Below are 19,955 nucleotides of genomic sequence, written 5' to 3' on the forward strand. Positions count from 1 at the left end.
TGATTGCACAAAAGAGAGCTGTGAGAATAATTAGTGGTGTTTACCCAAGCACGTCATGTGGGCACATTTTCAAGGAGTTAGGTATTTTAACTGCACCATCAGAGTACATACAGGGTGTTTCCAAAATGACCGGTATATTTGAAACTGCAATAAAAACTAAACGAGCAGCGATAGAAATACACCGATTGTTGCAATATGCTTGGGACTACAGTACATTTTCAGGCGGACAAACTTTCGAAATTACAGTAGTTACAATTTTCAACAACAGATGGCGCTGCAAGTGATGTGAAAGATATAGAAGACAACGCAGTCTGTGGGTGCGCCATTCTGTATGTCGTCTTTCTGCTGTAAGCGTGTGCTGTTCACAACGTGCAAGTGTGCTGTAGACAACATGGTTTATTCCTTAGAACAGAGGATTTTTCTGGTGTTGGAATTCCACCGTCTAGAACACAGTGTTGTTGTAACAAGACGAAGTTTTCAACGGAGGTTTAATGTAACCAAAGGACCGAAAAGCGATACCATAAAGGATCTGTTTGAAAAGTTTCAATGTACTGGGAACGTGACGGATGAACGTGCTGGAAAGGTAGGGCGACCGCATACGGCAACCACAGAGGGCAACGCGCAGCTAGTGCAGCAGGTGATCCAACAGCGGCCTCGGGTTTCCGTTCGCCATGTTGCAGCTGCGGTGCAAATGACGCCAACGTCCACGTATCGTCTCATGCACCAGAGTTTACACCTCTATCCATACAAAATTCAAACGCGGCAACCCCTCAGCGCCGCTACCATTGCTGCACGAGAGACATTCGCTAACGATATAGTGCACAGGATTAATGACGGCGATATGCATGTGGGCAGCATTTGATTTACTGACGAAGCTTATTTTTACCTGGATGGCTTCGTCAATAAACAGAACTGGCGCATATGGGGAAACGAAAAGCCCCATGTTGCAGTCCCATCGTCCCAGCATCCTCAAAAAGTACTTGTTTGGGCCGCCATTTCTTCCAAAGGAATCATTGGCCCATTTTTCAGATCCGAAACGAATACTGCATCACGCTATCTGGACATTCTTCGTGAATTTGTGGCGGTACAAACTGCCTTAGACGACACTGCGAACACCTCGTGGTTTATGCAAGATGGTGCCCGGCCACATCGCACGGCCAACGTCTTTAATTTCCTGAATGAATATTTCGATAATCGTGTGACTGCTTTGGGCTATCCGAAACATACAGGAGGCGGCGTGGATTGGCCTCCCTATTCGCCAGACATGAACCCCTGTGACTTCTTTCTGTGGGGACACTTGAAAGACCAGGTGTACCGCCAGAATCCAGAAACAATTGAACAGCTGAACAGCTGAAGCAGTACATCTCATCTGCATGTGAAGCCATTCCGCCAGACACGTTGTCAAAGGTTTCGGGTAATTTCATTCAGAGACTACGCCATATTATTGCTATGCATGGTGGATATGTGGAAAATATCGTACTATAGAATTTCCCAGACCGCAGCGCCATCTGTTGTTGACAATTGTAACTACTGTAATTTCGAAAGTTTGTCTGCCTGAAAATGGACTGTTGTCCCAAGCATATTGCAACAAACTGTGTATTTCTATCGCTGCTCGTTTAGTTTGTATTGCCGTTTCAAATATACCGGTCATTTTTGAAACACCCAGTATATACGCTAATGAAATTCGTTACAAACAATCCATCTCAATTCGCGGAGAACAGTGATGTTCATATGTACAACACTAGAGGGGAAAATGTCCTTTCCTGTCCTTTATTGAAGCTGTCAGTTGCTCAAAAAGGAGCACATTATCCAGCAACAAGAATCTTTGATCATTTTCCCAACAACATAAATTGTCTGGCAGGTGGCAGATCAAGTTTTAAATCTAGCTTAAACTCGTTTCTTTTGGACAACTTCTTCTACCCCATGGACGAGTTTCTGTTTCAGAAATGGTAAAAAAGTGTACCCCTAAATGTGGATGCATGTGTATAACTAAAAATTTCAGTAATATATATATATATATATATATATATATATATATATATATATATATATATATGTGTGTGTGTGTGTGTGTGTGTGTGTGTGTGTGTGTGTGTGTGTGTTTGCAGAAGGTGGTAGATACAGCGCTCTCTGACTTCTCTTCAGTTCAAACTTAAGCTGGAACGATCACATGAACAAAGCTGCAGAGACTGAAGCCCAGCTACGAGATGCATAGGGGCTACCTAAAAATATGTTGGAGTTTAACCATAGCACATATGTTCAAGAAAGGTGACTTGTTTCGAGATATGAGTGAGCCACGAATATGGTTCACTAGTGGCTCTAATCATTAAGAGACATTTCCATATCGTCCAATGCAGGTATGTGGTTGAATGGGAGGACTTGATTCGAAATAGCAGACAGAATTTCTACCAGAGAGCGTAACATTATAGATCTTAAATGCCAGTGTATTGATCATAGGATTTTGTACATTTCTGACGACCACAATCTAGCGCAGCATTCTTTTTTTAAGTGATTCTCTTACGTGGCATCGAGATAGAATGTGTTACAAATACTGGAGAAATATGTAGCAGCGGAATGAAGGAGTTGCAAATACCAACTTCATACCACGTTCCTTAGCCAAATCACTTTCTAAATTCAGTGCTTTTATTAGTAGCTTACATCGGAGGCTACGTGCACACACATTTTTGGTCTGTTGATACACAATCCAGCTATCACTATCTATATTCAATTTCGCGGTATTTGTGTGGAAGAGTACTTCATTCGGAAGCAGTACCATACATTGATTTCCTTGATTTATAAAGCCTATATAGTTTTCAGCATGGATATCATTAGCAACACTTGTCTGCGCCGGTACAATGAATACTGCTTGTGACAGTAACATAGCTGTTGCAATCGTGTTTTTTTAATAGCTGGCCTCTTATAAAACGATTACGTCTCTGGTCTTAAGACACACTGGTACCACCTGCAAGAAAAACAAATGAGATGTCTCTATCCATTTCATATTTTCACTCTATATTGTTTGGTATTACCAACATTCAGTTATTAGCGAAGTATTGTACTTTGTAAGGCATGTGTGATAGATTTGCTATGATCAGCTGGCTTAAAAAGTATGTATGTTTCCAGACATAAACAAAGGAAAATGACTATGTCCTGTTGTAAGGAAGGTATGGATTTGACGTGGAAAACTGTGACAGCCGGAAGAGGAATGAAAGGCATTTTTACGTGAAAAATTATGTTCAATCGTAAGAATGCCATAGATATTTATACTTCCTGAGCCGCAGTGGGTATTTCCGATACTCCGTTCTTTGTCGAATGTCGTCAGATTGAGACTGCGTTCGTAATATTTAATTGTAAGTACAGTCATAAAATATATGTGGTTGGTTCCTTAGGGCGATTCTGCCTGGCTTGCGAGGAGTGCATATCGGCTCTGACCGGTGGCCAGAACAATCGACCTTTCTGGCTTACGGTGGGAGCCGTCCAGGCTGGAGAAGCAGGCTGGGGTACAGGAAGGTAGCTGACCTCAAGCCGTCACCATCTAGGCTGGTGAAAAGTGAACTAATGCTCAGTATGTATTGGGCAGCCTTCACGATCATATGTGTTCTCCGTGCAAATTTGAGAAGATTCAATGTGGGCGTGTATGTGTATGTACTGGACAGTTACTTCCTCCCATGTAAATAGTCCAGCTGACTGCTTCTACACATATCCTATCATTATTTGGTTGAGAGAACATCGAGTGTGGTGTGTGTTGTGTGCATCTAGCTGGTGAAAGACAGCTGGAAGACACTTTTGCTGGTTCTCTAGACATGAGAAACACCTTAGTTGACTTTGTAAAATAGAAGTACGAATTGAAATCCGTTATATCACTGATATCGGTGGAACTACCAATTTCCTCTTTTTTTCGGGTTTTTACGTAAAGGTCTTCGCAGGCGGGATAAGTTTCTAGTCAGTCAGTGGTTTGCTGCACGTTCCACCTCGCTGCACCTCGCTAAAGTTTCGGTATTCTATAGAAATAATTTCTACGCTTTATCTTCGGAATTATACGGTGCAAGCGGTCGGTAGCATGCCGCTATGTGCTTGACGTCGAGAGGTATGGCGTAAATGGTATGATATTGTGGAAAACCATGTGAAAATACATGTGTTCTTGTAATCCGAGAGTATGAATAAGGGTGTGGAAAGAAGCATGGCAGTAATCTAGCAAGCAAGCAGGTGAGGGTCGGAAACATTAACGCCTTTGTGCCGAGTAGAGTCAGCCTAGCCTTTGTACACCAGTTCAGAGAGTGACCTCTGTCTGTGGAGGGCGCTGTGATCGCTCATTGGGTTGATGTCTGCGCGGGGCAGTTGATTTCTGTTAGATCTGTTTGTCTTCGTGGTACATGAAGAGTACGACAGTATGGTGGTCGATAGCTATATGCAGGATGCAAATGTTATGATTTTGTATGGTACCAGATACAAATTGTGTGTTTACGAAATCGATATGGCATGTGGTGATATTGTCCGGTTGGATATCGGTTTCATGCTGATAAAAGTTAAAGCTTTTCTCGACAGCAGCAGAGCAGCGTAACTGCAGAAATGTCTTTTTTGCGTATTTCATGATCTTTAGACTACTTTTGCAGGGTTTAACTGTCAGTGCTAAATGACAGCTGTATGTTTTTTCGATCTGTACAAAATAGTTTTCCCCCTAAAAGTCTCGTCTTCAGAAAATGGTGGACAGTGCTCCCACACTGTCAGCAGCAGCAGCAGCAGTTTGGCATGTAAATTAAGTCAAGAGCCAGTCCAATTGCTCCACTCAGACGTCTCTACTCAGAATGCTCCACTCAGAATGCTCCGCTCATAAGACTTCCTTTCTACAAGTCTTCGGAGTCTCTACAGACTCGTTCAAACAAGATGGGCGAAACGTATCTACGGATAGTTCTGTGACATTCGAGGGTAACACGATGTCTTCTTTGTTTGAGTATACAGAGACATGTCCAAGCAGACCATCCACCTTTGGCAGGTTGCTGTTCCACATTTTCCATTGTGGCTTTTGAGCATTTTCAGACCAACAGCTGTAGGAAATCGAACATTCACCGAAAATTCCAACCATTCTTCTCGTCTGTAGGAGGGCACGTCGAATTCTATTTGTGTAACTGTTCTGATTTTGCTGACTGTGCTTACGCACCAGTGTGCACTTCGAGAAGTAAGGAAAATAACGTCCCTACCTCCAACAGCAAATGTAAAACTCAGCCCACTCACTGTTTCCGAAAAGTGATGAATTCCGTAGAAGCTGTAGAACACAGAAATCTCTCTCTCTCTCTCTCTCTCTCTCTCTCTCTCTCTGTCTCTCTCTCTCTCTCTCTCTCTCTCTCTCTCTCTCTCTCTCTCTCTCTCTCTCTTTGTCAGTGCCTTCAAACAAGCAGATAGAGCTCTAAAAGTGGTGAGCGTTCTGTTTAGAGTTTCAGATATATGTACACTCCTGGAAATGGAAAAAAGAACACATTGACACCGGTGTGTCAGACCCACCATACTTGCTCCGGACACTGCGAGAGGGCTGTACAAGAAATGATCACACGCACGGCTCAGCGGACACACCAGGAACCGCGGTGTTGGCGCTAGCTGCGCAGCATTTGGCGCTAGCTGCGCAGCATTTGTGCACCGCCGCCGTCAGTGTCAGCCAGTTTGCCGTGGCATACGGAGCTCCATCGCAGTCTTTAACACTGGTAGCATGCCGCGACAGCGTGGACGTGAACCGTATGTGCAGTTGACGGACTTTGAGCGAGGGCGTATAGTGGGCATGCGGGAGGCCGGGTGGACGTACCGCCGAATTGCTCAACACGTGGGGCGTGAGGTCTCCACAGTACATCGATGTTGTCGCCAGTGGTCGGCGGAAGGTGCACGTACACGTCGACCTGGGACCGGACCGCAGCGACGCACGCATGCACGCCAAGACCGTAGGATCCTACGCAGTGCCGTAGGGGACCGCACCGCCACTTCCCAGCAAATTAGGGACACTGTTGCTCCTGGGGTATCGGCGAGGAACATTAGCAACCGTCTCCAAGAAGCTGGGCTACGGTCCCGCACACCATTAGGCCGTCTTCCGCTCACGCCCCAACATCGTGCAGCCCGCCTCCAGTGGTGTCGCGACAGGCGTGAATGGAGGGACGAACGGAGACGTGTCGTCTTCAGAGATGAGAGTCGCTTCTGCCTTGGTGCCAATGATGGTCGTATGCGTGTTTGGCGCCGTGCAGGTGAGCGCCACAATAAGGACTGCATACGACCGAGGCACACAGGGCCAACACCCGGCATCATGGTGTGGGGAGCGCTCTCCTACACTGGCCGTACACCTCTGGTGATCGTCGAGGGGACACTGAATAGTGCACGGTACATCCAAACCGTCATCGAATCCATCGTTCTACCATTCCTAGACCGGCATGGGAACTTGCTGTTCCAACAGGACAATGCACGTCCGCATGTATCCTGTGCCACCCAACGTGCTCTAGAAGGTGTAAGTCAACTACCCTGCCCAGCAAGATCTCCGGATCTGTCCCCCATTGAGCATGTTTGGGACTGGATGAAGCGTCGTCTCACGCGGTCTGCACGTCCAGCACGAACGCTGGTCCAACTGAGGCGCCAGGTGGAAATGGCATGGCAAGCCGTTCCACAGGACTACATCCAGCATCTCTACGATCGTCTCCATGGGAGAATAGCAGCCTGCATTGCTGCGAAAGGTGGATATACACTGTACTAGTGCCGACATTGTGCATGCTCTGTTGCCTGTGTGTATGTGCCTGTGGTTCTGTCAGTGTGATCATGTGATGTATCTGACCCCAGGAATGTGTCAATAAAGTTTCCCCTTCCTGGGACAATGAATTCACGGTGTTCTTATTTCAGTTTCCAGGAGTGTATTTTGAGTTCCAAACATCATCGTTTTGGTGTGTATAATCATATATTACAGCTGATACCGTTTTCAGGATCTGTTTCCGACAAAAGCGTAAGAAGTGTTCCAGGGAGGTTTCTCAAGTGTGCTGGGACATTGTTAGAGCCCGTGCTCGATAGTGGCTGTATACATCACAAAACTGAGACAAACTGCAGTGCAACGATCTTTTGTGATAGTCTATCTACAAATGTATTCAATTGGATTTAGTAACTCCCGGAGCAGCTCGTACTCAAAGACAAGTGTATATCTCACAAAAGCATGCTAAGTATCTCTGAGGTGGTTTCACAAACGTGCTACTATCTTTTTAGAGTATGTGTTCAAGTTTAGCGGTGGTGGTAATACTTGGGGAATTGTTTAAATATTGTTGCGTCATCTGCAGGCTCTCTCTCTCTCTCTGTACTATATTAATTTTGTCCCTGTCACATCTTCAAGTTATGTATGTGACAATATTCCGCAACACCTGGTATAATAACTCCTGAAGCAGATCATGTTCAGTGACAAAGGTCATCTGTGCACCGCGCATGGGAAGGAGGAAGGTTGCGGGTATTTCCAATGTGACAGGAAGTGCTTTTGCACACAGCACTGACTGTGTTCTTGTCCTGTCAATTTCCGGTTGAGGGAAGGGCGGGGGAGGGGAGGGTTTGGGAGGGGGGTTAGGCTACTGGAGTTAGCATAATTGCCCTATTTTCTGATCTAAAATTTGAACTTCCCCCAAATTTTGAATTTCCTGCCATGACATCACTGTGTGTTGCCGCCATCTTGGACTTGCCATCTAGAATAAATTTGGCAACAATGCAGATTGGTGTGATGCTGATCTTGCCCTACTACTCGCCTGATCATAACCCATGTAACATTTGGCTGCAGGGTTACCTGAAACATGTTGTTTTCAGTGCTCCATTTTCGAATGTAACTGAATTGAAGGCACGCATTGCATATTGCATTCTGACCATGACCTCAGAGACGTTCCTATCTGTTGTGGAATATGCTGTTTCTCGAGTTCATCTTGTGGCAGAAAACGGTGGAAAGCATGCTGAACATGTCTTGCACCAGCCTCATGACAGTTAGAAACCGTTGTCATCTTGCTTTAAAAATTGACGTCATTTTGCTTTTTATGTAGTTTTTTGCCTCAGGACCATTAAAACCAGATTTTTTCTGTCCGATGTAATACGATCTTGGATAGGCTCACCTGTCTAGCAGTGCCATCACTGTCAACTGCTGAACCTGTGCAGTAATACACATTGAACAATACAGATGGTGTAATGTTCAACTCCAACCACAACCATCCTATTGTGAGGCATCGGTAATGTGTAGCCGACTCCGTTTACAGTAAGACTCTTACAGCGACATTTACTGGTAAAACTTTTGTTACTTTTTTTTGTTCCACGACGTTTCACCCTATATGAATAATATGATGTTGAAATGTGACGTCATATGAGATGTGGTTCTCTTTCTATAGCGTTTTGAAACTGGAACTTTAATTATGGACACACTGTGTTTTAACCAGAGAGCGGTTATAAACTACCTGGAACAGGTGGTTTACAAACAAGGTATTTAATAATGTTTAGCAGGATGTATTGTCATGTCCACCATTAAAAATTCAGTAATGATCCCAAATGATTGCTGAATGATGAGTCTACTGCAAATTATTACAGGGTGCTTGAGGAATTTAGGTACTAATGTATTGAGGTTCTCTTTATAATTTATGAATAAATCAGGAGAGCGAGTCTGGCGGTCGAGAGAAGGATCCACTTACAAGTGTATACCCACAGACAAGTCTGAATCTTGCCAAAACATTCTCACATGCAATTTGCATTTCTGTTTTTGTGGGTTTGAGTTTCTTATCTACTAAAACAAACATAAACCTTTCTTCCCTAGAAGTCTGTCCCATTGATATACGCTTTCCCACAAATCTCACTGCTGTCACTTTCAGGTTTCAATTAGATTTCTGTAACTAGTATTATCTGAGCTTCAACCGTTTTTAGGAATGTTTCAAAATCTGGCACTTTGTTGCGAATGATTCAGCAGTTAAGCACTAGGATTTTAATACTCTACCCTGAGAGGAGTCGGAGTAGCCGTGCGGTTCTAGGCGCTGCCTTCTGGAGCCGGGCGACAGCTACGGTCGCAATTTCGAATCCTGCCTCGGGTATGGATGTGTATGATGTCCTTAGGATAGTTAGGTTTCATTAGTTCTAAGCTCTAGGCGACTGATGACCTCAAAAGTTAAGTCCCTAGTGCTCAGACCCGTTTATGAGAGGAGCGTTACTCTTGATCTTACGCTGATACTTCTGGGTCTCTTACAGTTCTTACACTGCAGAGCCAAAGAAACTGGTACACCTGCCTAATATCCTGTAGAGCCCCCGCGAACACGCGGAAGTGCCACAACAAGACGTGGCGTGGACTCGGCTGGAGGGCTGGAGGGAAGTGACACCATGAGTCCTGCAGGGCTGCCCACAAATCCGCAAGAGTACGAGGGGGTGGAAAGCTCTCCTGAACAGAAAATTTCAAGGAATCCCAGATATGATCAATAATGTTCATGTCTGGGAACACTGGTCACCAGCGGACGTGTTTAAGCTCAGAATTGTGTTCCTGGAGTCATTCTGTAGCAATTCTGGATGTGTGGGGTGTCGGATTGTCCTGCTGGGAATTATCCAAGTCCGTCGAATTGCACAATGGACATGGATGGACGCAGGTGATCAGACAGGATGCTTAAGTAAGTATCACCTGTGAGAGTCGTATCTAGACGTATCAAGGGTTCCATATCACTCCAACTGCAAACGCCCCACACTATTACAGAGCCTCCACCAGCTTGAACAGTCCCCTGCTGACTTGCAGGGCCCATGGATTCATGAGGTTGTATCCATAACCGTCCACGTGTATCTGCTCGATAGATTTTGAAACTGGACTCGTCCGACCAGGCAACATGTTTCCAGTCATCAACAGTCCAATGTCGGTGTTGACGGGCCCACGTAAAGCCTTGTTTCGTGCAGCATCAACGGTAAATGAGTGGGCCTTCGGTTCCAAAAGCCCATATCGATGATGTTTCATTGAATGGTTCGCACGCTGACACTTGTTGATGGCGCAGCATTGACACCTGCAGTAGTTTGTGGAAGGATTGCACTTCTGTGACTTTGAACGATTCTCTTCAATCGTCGTTCGTCCTGCCCTTGCAGAATCTTTTTCCGCACGCAACAATGTCGGAGATTTGATGTTTTATCGGATTCGTGATATTCGCTGCACACTCGTGAAATGGTCATTCGGGAATATCCCCACATCATATTTACCTCGGAGATGTTGTGTCCCATCGCTCGTGCACCGACTATAATCTCACGTTCAAACTCACTTAAATGTTGGCAACCTATCATTGGAGCAGCAGTAACCGATTTAACGACTGCGCCATACATTTATCTGATGTAGGCTTTGCCGACAACAGCTACATATTCTGCTTTTATACCTGTCTCTGTATTTGAATGCGTGTGCCTATACCAGTTTCTGTGGCGCTTCAGTGTATTGTGTGGACTGAGTGGAGAGTCTGCTACACTGAAAAGCTCTTGTGCATCCAACACATATTCAGGTACACTCTTTCGTCTACCTGGGTAGCAGCCTCTGGTGTGTAGTGGAACCCGAACCACTCAGGGGAACCCTACATTTCTCAACGGTACGGGGCAAGTCTAGGAAGTAGCAGCCTAGCTTGTCACACAACCTTCACACGGACTGGATTAAACCTTCCATGCAACTCAGAACATGGGGGCCATTATCAGTTCTGGGAACAATGTTGAAGATTGTGAGATTCACTGAAAGTCTGCGAACAAAGTTGGTATTCTAGCCTTCTCTGCTGGAACGATCTAAGTTAGACATCAGAATCCAGACGACAGGCATCGTTTCCACCAACGAACGCCGACTGCCAGCTGCAGAAATAACTCTTCAGCTTGCCGAATAACATCCACAGGTAGGTATACTGAGTGTACGTGACGTTATTTCACATCTCTTGCTGATAGTTCTCTAAGTGGTAGCATTATGTCTGACATGTTTTTAACTGCCAAAGATTATTAGAGCTCTACCCTTTTATGTTTCCCTCCCCTTGGCTCAGGTTACAGCGTTTCGCCAATAGATGAAGTGAGTCTCACTGGCTTAGTTTCTGTTTCAATGGAAGACAGTGCCTCGAATTTGTTGCTTAAGGGAATTGATGTAAAATTCTAAGTTCTCCCTGGTCTCCAGTCTCCCCTCTACAGGAGTTCACTGACAAGCCACTCACAATCAGATGGACAAATAGTGGTAGATCCGATATTTTCCGTAGAGAAGACATCATTCACAGGAGAGGATATAATCTGAGGTATCTTTGGTATCTCTGGTACATGACTTCTGATACTCCTTCCAACTCACCCATTCGTAGCAGCTTCCAATCACATGACAATAGTCAATGTCATTACCAGCTGCTTACAAAGAGCAAGTAACTCATCCCACGTTAGAGAACAACAATATAGTGGGATTGTATCATGGCACTAATACTGTCCTTTAAACTAATTTTTAGAGCAGATATTCCCAGGTATACATGCGGATATAGGCATCGCTGTGGTATTTTATAGGCAAAGTAATTATTAGGGGTGTGGATATCCGGGTCAGTGCCGTCCTGTAAATATAGTAATTTGGTTAGAAAAACACAGTTTCATTTTTGATCAGTTACCAGGACACCCCAGGGGAACTTGACAGTGTAGAATGGAAATATATTGGATTTCAGTTAGTCATAGATGCAAAAACAGAGTGATCAGGAAGTACAGTTTTGGAAACAAAATTGGTAAGTATGGCAAGCGAGAGGGGAGGGGGGAGGAGGGGAATCATCACCAATGGCGGCTTTTATAAAAAATCGAGCTTGACAACCTGTGTCCTTGTAAGCTGGCTCATGCTACGCTGTCTTACTATATACGTAAACCAAACAATACTGGCACAAAAACTACTGATATATCCTTTCAAGGTTAGTATATCAACTAACGACATTGTATTTGGTAAGAATAGTTATTAAGACAAAGTAATTAGTGGCTGATGTAGGTTTTGGTAGTTGTTACAGATTAAATGTACAAACCACTGGGAGTCTATAGCCGTGTAGCGTGGTGTCTTCGAGAACCCGCCGAAATCCACGTGTTGGTAACACGTAACACATTCTCTGTGATTCCATTAGGGCAGCTCTGGTGTAAACCAACCTAAAAATAATGAAAGTTTTTGCCATTATATTACTGCTATGAATTCTCAGACTTAATTTTTATGGGAGGTGCATCAAAACATGTGATAAAGGTCACTGACTAAGTTATTTATCTAATAGTTATATTCAACTACACTATTGAAAAAGAATGCATTGGTAGAGTAGTACTTTCAAACAAGCAAATAAAAGTATTTCTAACTCAGGATGACTAAATATCGCATGTCGTATAACCATTTGAGTGCTACGCCTCGGAAGAACAAAGTGTTGTTAAGATGTTTATTGATCATGCCACCAAATCGCCAACTCGAAAGATGCAAAATCGGAGCCTGAAATATTCGATTCACAGCTCTCGATACTGCTTCATCGAAGAAGATCACATCACAGTTTCTACTTGCGATCGTTGCATGGGTACAGAAATGACTTGTAGTAGAACTATAGCTCGATCTTAGTGAGGATAATCTGTTGTAAAATAAGGGACCAGTAAAGTTTGTAGGGAGTATAACAATTAACGTTGAAATCAGAAAGAATCTCTATATTAACAATTAATTGCAAGAATAAAAGCTATATCTTTATAAATTGTCATGCACCTGTTAATTATGATAACAGAAGAAATTTGCACAAACTAAATCAGTTTTGGGGTCTTTTAGATCTGAAATCTCCAACAGACCTAAAAAAATGTTACAATAATTCCCAGCGGCTTCAATGTGCATGTTGGGAAAGTACAGAAATTTCAGAATGCTGTAGGCGAATATCTAGCACATATGAGAACAAATAGTAATGGCGAAAAACTGATTAATATATGTAAAATGTTACAGTTAAAACTAATCTCGACACATTTTTGCAACCTGTCCAGAACAGTCAAAAATTGAACATCTCCATCTCCAACCTAAGAGAATTTCAACTGGATCAGATATCCATATCTGAAGGAATATCATGGAAATCATGAATATTAAAGTAATCAGAACTGGGGAATTTAATTCAGATCATTATCACTATAACATCCAAATACGATTTTTCCCATATAAAAAAGTACAGACAAGAATATAATCAGATACAACTCCACTACAGTTAATATTACGAAGCAAAATATAGAAAAATGTAGAGACAAAATTGAGACAACAAAAAAGGTGATTGGCAAGAACTGCATATACAAAATAATTAAAACAGCAGAGAAAACTTTAGGACTGGACAAGAATAAAAAGAAAACATGGTGGAACAGAGAGGGAGTGAAATTAAATCAGACGGAAGGTCTAATGCCTCAGGCAAATGCTGCTTTTAACATGAGAAAAAACCTTTTCACATCCAGCAGCATAGACGAACATCTCAAGAAAAACCTCATAAAGACCTTTGTTTGGAGTATGCTGCTGTACGGAAGTGTAACAGGGACACATAAGAAGCAGAGAAAAACATAAAATAACAGCCTTCGAGATGTGGTGGTACTGTAGAATGCTCAAGATTTCCTGCGTAGACAAAACATCAAACGAAGAGGGGCTCCAGAGAGCGGAGGAACCCAAGCCTTGTCTTCTGAAGTTCATCAGACACAGAAGGAACACACGGGTCGGTCATCTGTTGAGACGTTATGGTATCATTAAAAGTATCATTGAAGAGACAGTAGAAGGCAAAAATACAAGAATCGGACCGGGACTAGAATACATCAACCGGATCTTGAGGATACCAGCTACACCACCTGTACAGCTCTCAAGGGGGAGGCCGAAGCCAGAAATGCATGAAAAACTGCTGCTTACCAACCTGATGCCTGAAGACATAAGAAGAAGAAGGTAGTGGTATTACCTGACAGTGGAGCACACAAACTGTTACATTGCACGAAACACAAACACAATTTTGACCGATTTCTGAGCCCTGAACTGCCATACTGGCCCATGCGACTGAACACAGGTTTCCTTTACATAAAAGAAAAAAAGAACAAGATTAAGAAATGTCGGATCCTTAGGTAGTGAACACGATCTTTCTTTCGTTGAGCAAAACCTTTCCGCTTAGGAAGAAACTATTTGACTTTCCTATAGCAAGTTGCGTTTCACGGACTAAAAAATCTCCGCCTTCAAGAAGAAGTTTTGGAAGTTTTTGCCGTTCTCTAGAATTATTAACTTCACTTTTATCTTTTCCTTGGTGTACAGCAACCCGCAACTGCAGAGATGCCAGGATATATTTGTTCATACGAAACGAGTTTTAATTTCAAGTAGAATATCCTTTTTAAGAATAGCAATTACAAGTGTGTCTTAAGAAATGTAGGTCTTTTAGTTCCACAGAAGGAGATATTTTCAAGTATTATATTATTAAATAATGAAACAATAAAACAACGAAGAAGCGTAGAAGGCAAAGAAGGTGAGTGAATTTATGGGCTAAAAGGGGAGATGGGCGGCCCATATAAAAAAAGAAGAATAAACAGAAAGTTGGCAGCGCACTCGCCCGCAAAAGACAAACGTTCCAGGTTCGAGTGCCGGTCCATCGTACAGTGTTAATACAAAATTTCAAGCCTTAGTATTGTGGCTCAGATCAGGAAATATTCCTCATGATAGTGATTTTTTTTTAAAGATAGTGTATTTCTTCTTTATTCGTCGTTCTTTTATGCCACACGGTGTCTACTACAAACCTACCGTCCTCGAATAAATATTTTAATTAGATGTACAGATAGTTGTCAGCAGCTTTAGTTATACCCAAGGTTGTAAGATGGAGAATCAAGAAGAAAAATAAGAATTTTAGTTATTTCACTTTCAGAAGTTGATCAAAATAGAAGTATGGCATTGTAATATATGAGTATGCAAGAAACCTGTGGAGTCAGTAATTACTAGGGACATTTCATAAGTAATGCACATGTTGGTATTACTGTGGATTGTTTGATGTAACAACAGTGTAAAGTACGTCACATGTAGTCGGGAGGTTGCGGAAGAAGCATGTGCTTTTGTTTTTTCGCTTTGTACTTTAACATAAAATTGCCAAGAGGTAGAGGTAGACCCTGCAGGAGCCTCGGGTACTGTGTCTGTTGACAATCAGAGGTCGTACATCAAGACAGAAACTTTACGTGGCTGATACCCAACAGAAATCGACAGTGCGTTAAGTGAAGTTTTTGGCGTATTTAGAGCGGACCGTAGTACAATTTCACGTTGGGTTAATCGTTTTCGTGGTGGTCGTACGTGCATAGATGATAATACAAGATTAGGAATGCCAAAAACGCAAACAGATGAATGAATTGTGAAACTTGTGGCAGATGCTCAGGAAAGAGATTGCAATGTGATTTGTGAGGAAGTATCTGAAGCCACGGCAAATCCCCCAACATGAGTATTTCGTATGATGACAAATGATTTGAAGAAGATAAAAATTCCAGCGAGTTGGGCCCCACACAGTTTCACTGCTGAAAAGAAGCAGAAACGTCTGTACACTGGAACCACGCTCAGACAACGATTCGTCCGTGAAAGTAAAGGATTCTGGTGTCGAATTGTACATATTGATGAAACCCAGACTAGAAACTTTGAACCGGAGTTGAAATAACAGTCCAATGAGTAGAGATCTACAGAGTCAAAGCAAGTGATGATCACCAAGGATTCATCATGAAAGATAGAATCCCAAGTGGAACAAGTGTTGCAGCAGTGTATTATCCTAACTTCATGCAGAAGCTACGCAGAAAAATGCACAGAACCCACACCTCAGCTGCTCGAGCCACTCATTCTATACGACAATGCTCGCCCTCGTAGCGGCAATGTTGTAGCCCGAAAACAGAGCGAAAACGTGTGGGACGTGTTGCCGCATCCCCCTTTCGGCCGTACAGCCGGGACATGAAACCAGCAGACTTCGACTTGTTCCCCAAGTTGAAAAAACCTATGAAATGTCACCCGTCTAATACTAAACAAGGAGGACAATCGTGGTACTAATGGTAGATGACAGAAAACTGAGATGCCATTAGAGTATGGGAATAATTTTTTTAAAAATTAATAACTGTACAGGTAAAGCAAAGTACACAACAAAGAAATTGTAGAGAACTGAAAAACGAGACGACGTTTCAAAATTAATATTATAAACAGTCTATGCTGTCCAGATAATGGTAAACCTCAAATCATTTCTCGAAATGACGGTTTGTGGGTTAGATATGTCACAAAATTACAAATTCTAGATTTCAAGTCTCATCAATTTTCTCCTATACGTTTAATGGTAAAAAGTTTATCTAAATACCTGTCTTTGTCTTCGAGTGTTGGAGGTCTGTCAGTACCAACCGCTTCTTTTATCTCATTGTGCACTCGTTCTTGGACATCGGGATGCCGTAACATCATAAGAAAAGCAAATTGAAGAGCGCTGCTTGTTTCTTCCAAGCCAGCAACTAACATGTCGTATAACACCATGAGAAGCTGATCCTCTGGAAAATAAAGAACACTACAGCAAACTGGTCGCGAAGAGCTTATCTGAATAAAATTCCCAAGAAAAGTCTTGTAGCACCGGCGTACCTGTGAGAACATTTGGAATTAGATTCAAGAGGAGCAGGGAATGAAAGAATAGGCTTTATGAAAATAAAACAAATAAAAACAAATTAGTAACAAAAGTAAAGGCAGTCTCTTGGAAACTGCACATATGTGAAATCAAAATCTTCATGTGGATAACATTCAATGGTATGTTGCTGCACACCACACACTGCACAATGGTTTGATCCACTTTGGCTCACAGTACACGATAGTTGCAGCTGAAGCCTATTTCAGTTTTCGATGGCAGCCTCCCGAGTAAGATTCCCACGACTATGCACTGATAGTTTCAACTTCTTCCAAGCATGCTCAGTCGGATTCATGTCAGCAAATACCGTGGAACAGGTGTGGCAGGGATATCAGCTCGTAGGCAATGCCCGAGTCCAAGTGCCAAAGCGCTCAGCCTTGCGTAACGGTCCCCCCAACGCTCGGCCGTGGAGGAGGACGGGACAGATGGTAAAGCAGAAACCGCGCCGCATTGAAAAGGCAGTACAGTCGTACTGCATGTGACTTGGCCTTATGTTTCACATTTCTCGACAACACAGATCACTAACAAAACAAGCTTTCAGTGTAAATTAATTAGTTTTGAGTGCTGAAGACGTAATATAATTTTTATCTGGTACAAACAGCTTATGGACAAAAGCTGACAATCTCACAGACTTTCGCAGTCAGTTTGCCACGTAACCGTGACTTTATTTAGTGCCGGAAATAGCTCTTTCACACAAATATGTCGATCGAAATGCTGCAGCGCTTTTGCAACTTCATTATGAAGTCTTGGAAAATCCTCCTGAGAAAAGCAATGAAGATGTCCTGGACCCAGTTTTAACGTCAAATGATTTGTAATTAAGACTAGAATTACCTTGCAGTTCAGTCAGTTACATCTGCACATGCATAGGGGCGCTTCCAATTGAAACGGCAAATGGACTCTAAAACACGCCGAAAACAGACGTAAGGTTGACAGTGTCCTCAAAGCTCCATGGAACTGTCGTTCTAATTTTTGTAGAGTCACAGCGAGTTCTTCAGAGCACGCGCTTTCTTTAACGCCATTTAGCTTATGGAATTTGATTGTCTTTGTCAGGATGAATAACTTCTACAATGCGATTTTCTTTTTAAATGCATCCTTATCAAATCAGAAAGAAGTTGCTTTGCATTGTCTTACTGTGGGCAGTGTGCAGTTAATTCCACTTAAAATACGAAGTTCTAATTGCGGATGTTCTAATTTTCGTTCCTGCACTCCTTTTTCCTTCATAAATTGAGCAGTCTTCTTTCGCTTGTCCTTGGTCCCGCAGTTTAAACAGGGTCGGCATTGTTACAGTCAGATTTGACATGGTTAATTCGAAGGGGTGGCCAGATGCCCTTCTTGTCATCACCCCTTACCCCCGCAACAGAATCAGTGTACCCTGCTGTCTACACCTGGTGTAAATCGTGAAATAGTGTGAATATTTTCCAAACGTCTGTGAGTCGTGGAACTGAAGCAGGTCGTAGGAACCAGCCCTGTATTCACTTAGTGGGATGTGGAAAACCGCCTAAAAACCACATTCTGGCTGCCTGGCACACCTGCCCTCGTCGGGGCGGATTCAATCCGGGGCCGGCGCGCCTACCTCAGTCCAAAAAAACAGCGCATTAGCGCTCTTGACTAACTTGGCGGGTTTTCGTAAACTGAGCAATAGCGGGATTTAAATCGAAACATCGTTCCAGGCAAGCCCTTTGACTTAACCAACGCAGTTTGAAGTAGTATATGAAGTCCCCACACTCTTCGTTCCTTTTCACTGAAAATTGTGGCAACTGAAAATGGAATAATGGGTGTGACTTCAGAAATTTTACTGTTCATATCACCAATTTCTGAAAGTGTTGTATGCTTGCACATTTAGCACAAAGTGCTTTTTGATGTACAGGACACTTAATCTCGTTTGTCGATGGTAATAATTTTTTTCTCTTTCATTGTCCTCTGAAAGTTTAAAGTTCAAATTCTCTCTGCGTGTTACTGTCATGTCGCTTCGCAGCAAATAAGCAGTACCCGTCGCTTATGCTAATTGAGAATTCTCATCCCTTTCTTCTGTTATTCCCATTCATTTGAAAGGATTGTGACGATAGCTCGCTAGACTGCCCCTCTTTGTGCAAATAGCCACTAGACCTGTAAACGTCCTTCATAACACAAACAAATAGCGAACGGTAAACAGCGCTGACAGTACGATTCTGCCGCTCTGAGATTTGTGCTGAACACAAAATGCCGCACCGCAATGCTAAATGAAATGTTGCGCTGTTTGGGTACTTCCGGGAAGGACCGCGCAAAGCCGAGTGACAAGCTGGGCCGCACACAATGCACGGGTGAAGTTTGGTATGCCGTAGACCATTCCATCCAGCTGATTCCTGGTCCCAAAGGACTTTAGTTATGAGGTGGGTGCTGTATAACGGCGAACTGCCGTCGTGGAAAACGAAACACTGGGCTGTCTCCAGCCTCCAAATTCGCCTCGATTGCGACGAGAAGCGTCCGAAATTTGTACTTGGTACCGGTCCAAAACATACTGACCCAGTGACCCAGACCCCCCCCTCCCCCGCTTAACCCCTGGGACTACACGCACTGGTACCTTCGCGCCTCCACACTCTTCTACGACGACCATCAGGTGTAAGAAAAAACCTGCGGTCATTGGTGAAGAGAACGTGATTCCATTGATCCGCATTTAGTTCCAAGTTCTCCTTTGCCCAGCTTAATCGTGCACTAGCTGCTGAGGTGTTTGTACTACTGATCATAATGGACGCCTAGAGACCAAATTGAACGTGAGGAGACAAATGCGTACAGTCTGTCTCGATGCAATTGCCCTCTAACTGTTCTTCATTAACTATTCTCCATGACACCATTTTCCTCTTGGCCATCGTCCATTTTAAAGAGGTTTTAACGAGAAATTGAAAAGAAAAAGGAAAAACCAAAGGTATCTGAGTCGTACGAATTTATAAGTAGATCTATTAAAGCTCTGTTATCTTTGCCGATTGTTATAGAGCATTTCTCTGGTCTACCAAAAGGGCGCAGGGTACGTGGTTTCTGAAAGGTGGGCTGCCGCGAGATAATTTCGTCGCCGATACGGAATCTGTGGCACAGCGAGCAAACGTATGGTGAACCAAAACTGAATAAGTGACACGTTCTCGGATGCGAATATTTTCTCGTTTGTCGGAAGGTTCCAACACGTGTTGTGTGGCTCGAGGCGACAGTTGCATTTGAATTACACTCAAGAGCCAAAGAAAGTGATACATGTGCCTAATATCGTGTAAGCCCTCCGCGAACACGCAGAAGTGCCACAACACGACGTGGCATGGACTCAGCTAATATCTGAAGTAGTGCCGGCGGGAACTGACACCATGAATCCTGCTCGGCTGTCCATAAATC

The 19,955-nt window shown here is 43.3% G+C and overlaps 1 protein-coding gene across 1 annotated transcript in view; it reads right to left on the reverse strand.

Annotated features, from left to right (window-relative positions):
- LOC126267730 (methyl farnesoate epoxidase-like) overlaps positions 1-19,955 on the reverse strand; it is a 374,659-nt gene that overhangs the window by 65,051 nt on the left and 289,653 nt on the right. The window contains exons 6-7 of the mRNA XM_049973032.1: positions 16,293-16,473; positions 11,991-12,108 (exon numbers count right to left, since the gene is read on the reverse strand). Coding sequence (XP_049828989.1) covers positions 11,991-12,108; positions 16,293-16,473 — 299 coding nt within the window. The remainder of the gene's footprint in view (positions 1-11,990; positions 12,109-16,292; positions 16,474-19,955) is intronic.

The sequence above is a fragment of the Schistocerca gregaria genome, chromosome 4, assembly GCF_023897955.1.
Source record: "Schistocerca gregaria isolate iqSchGreg1 chromosome 4, iqSchGreg1.2, whole genome shotgun sequence".
Taxonomy (NCBI): domain Eukaryota; kingdom Metazoa; phylum Arthropoda; class Insecta; order Orthoptera; family Acrididae; genus Schistocerca; species Schistocerca gregaria.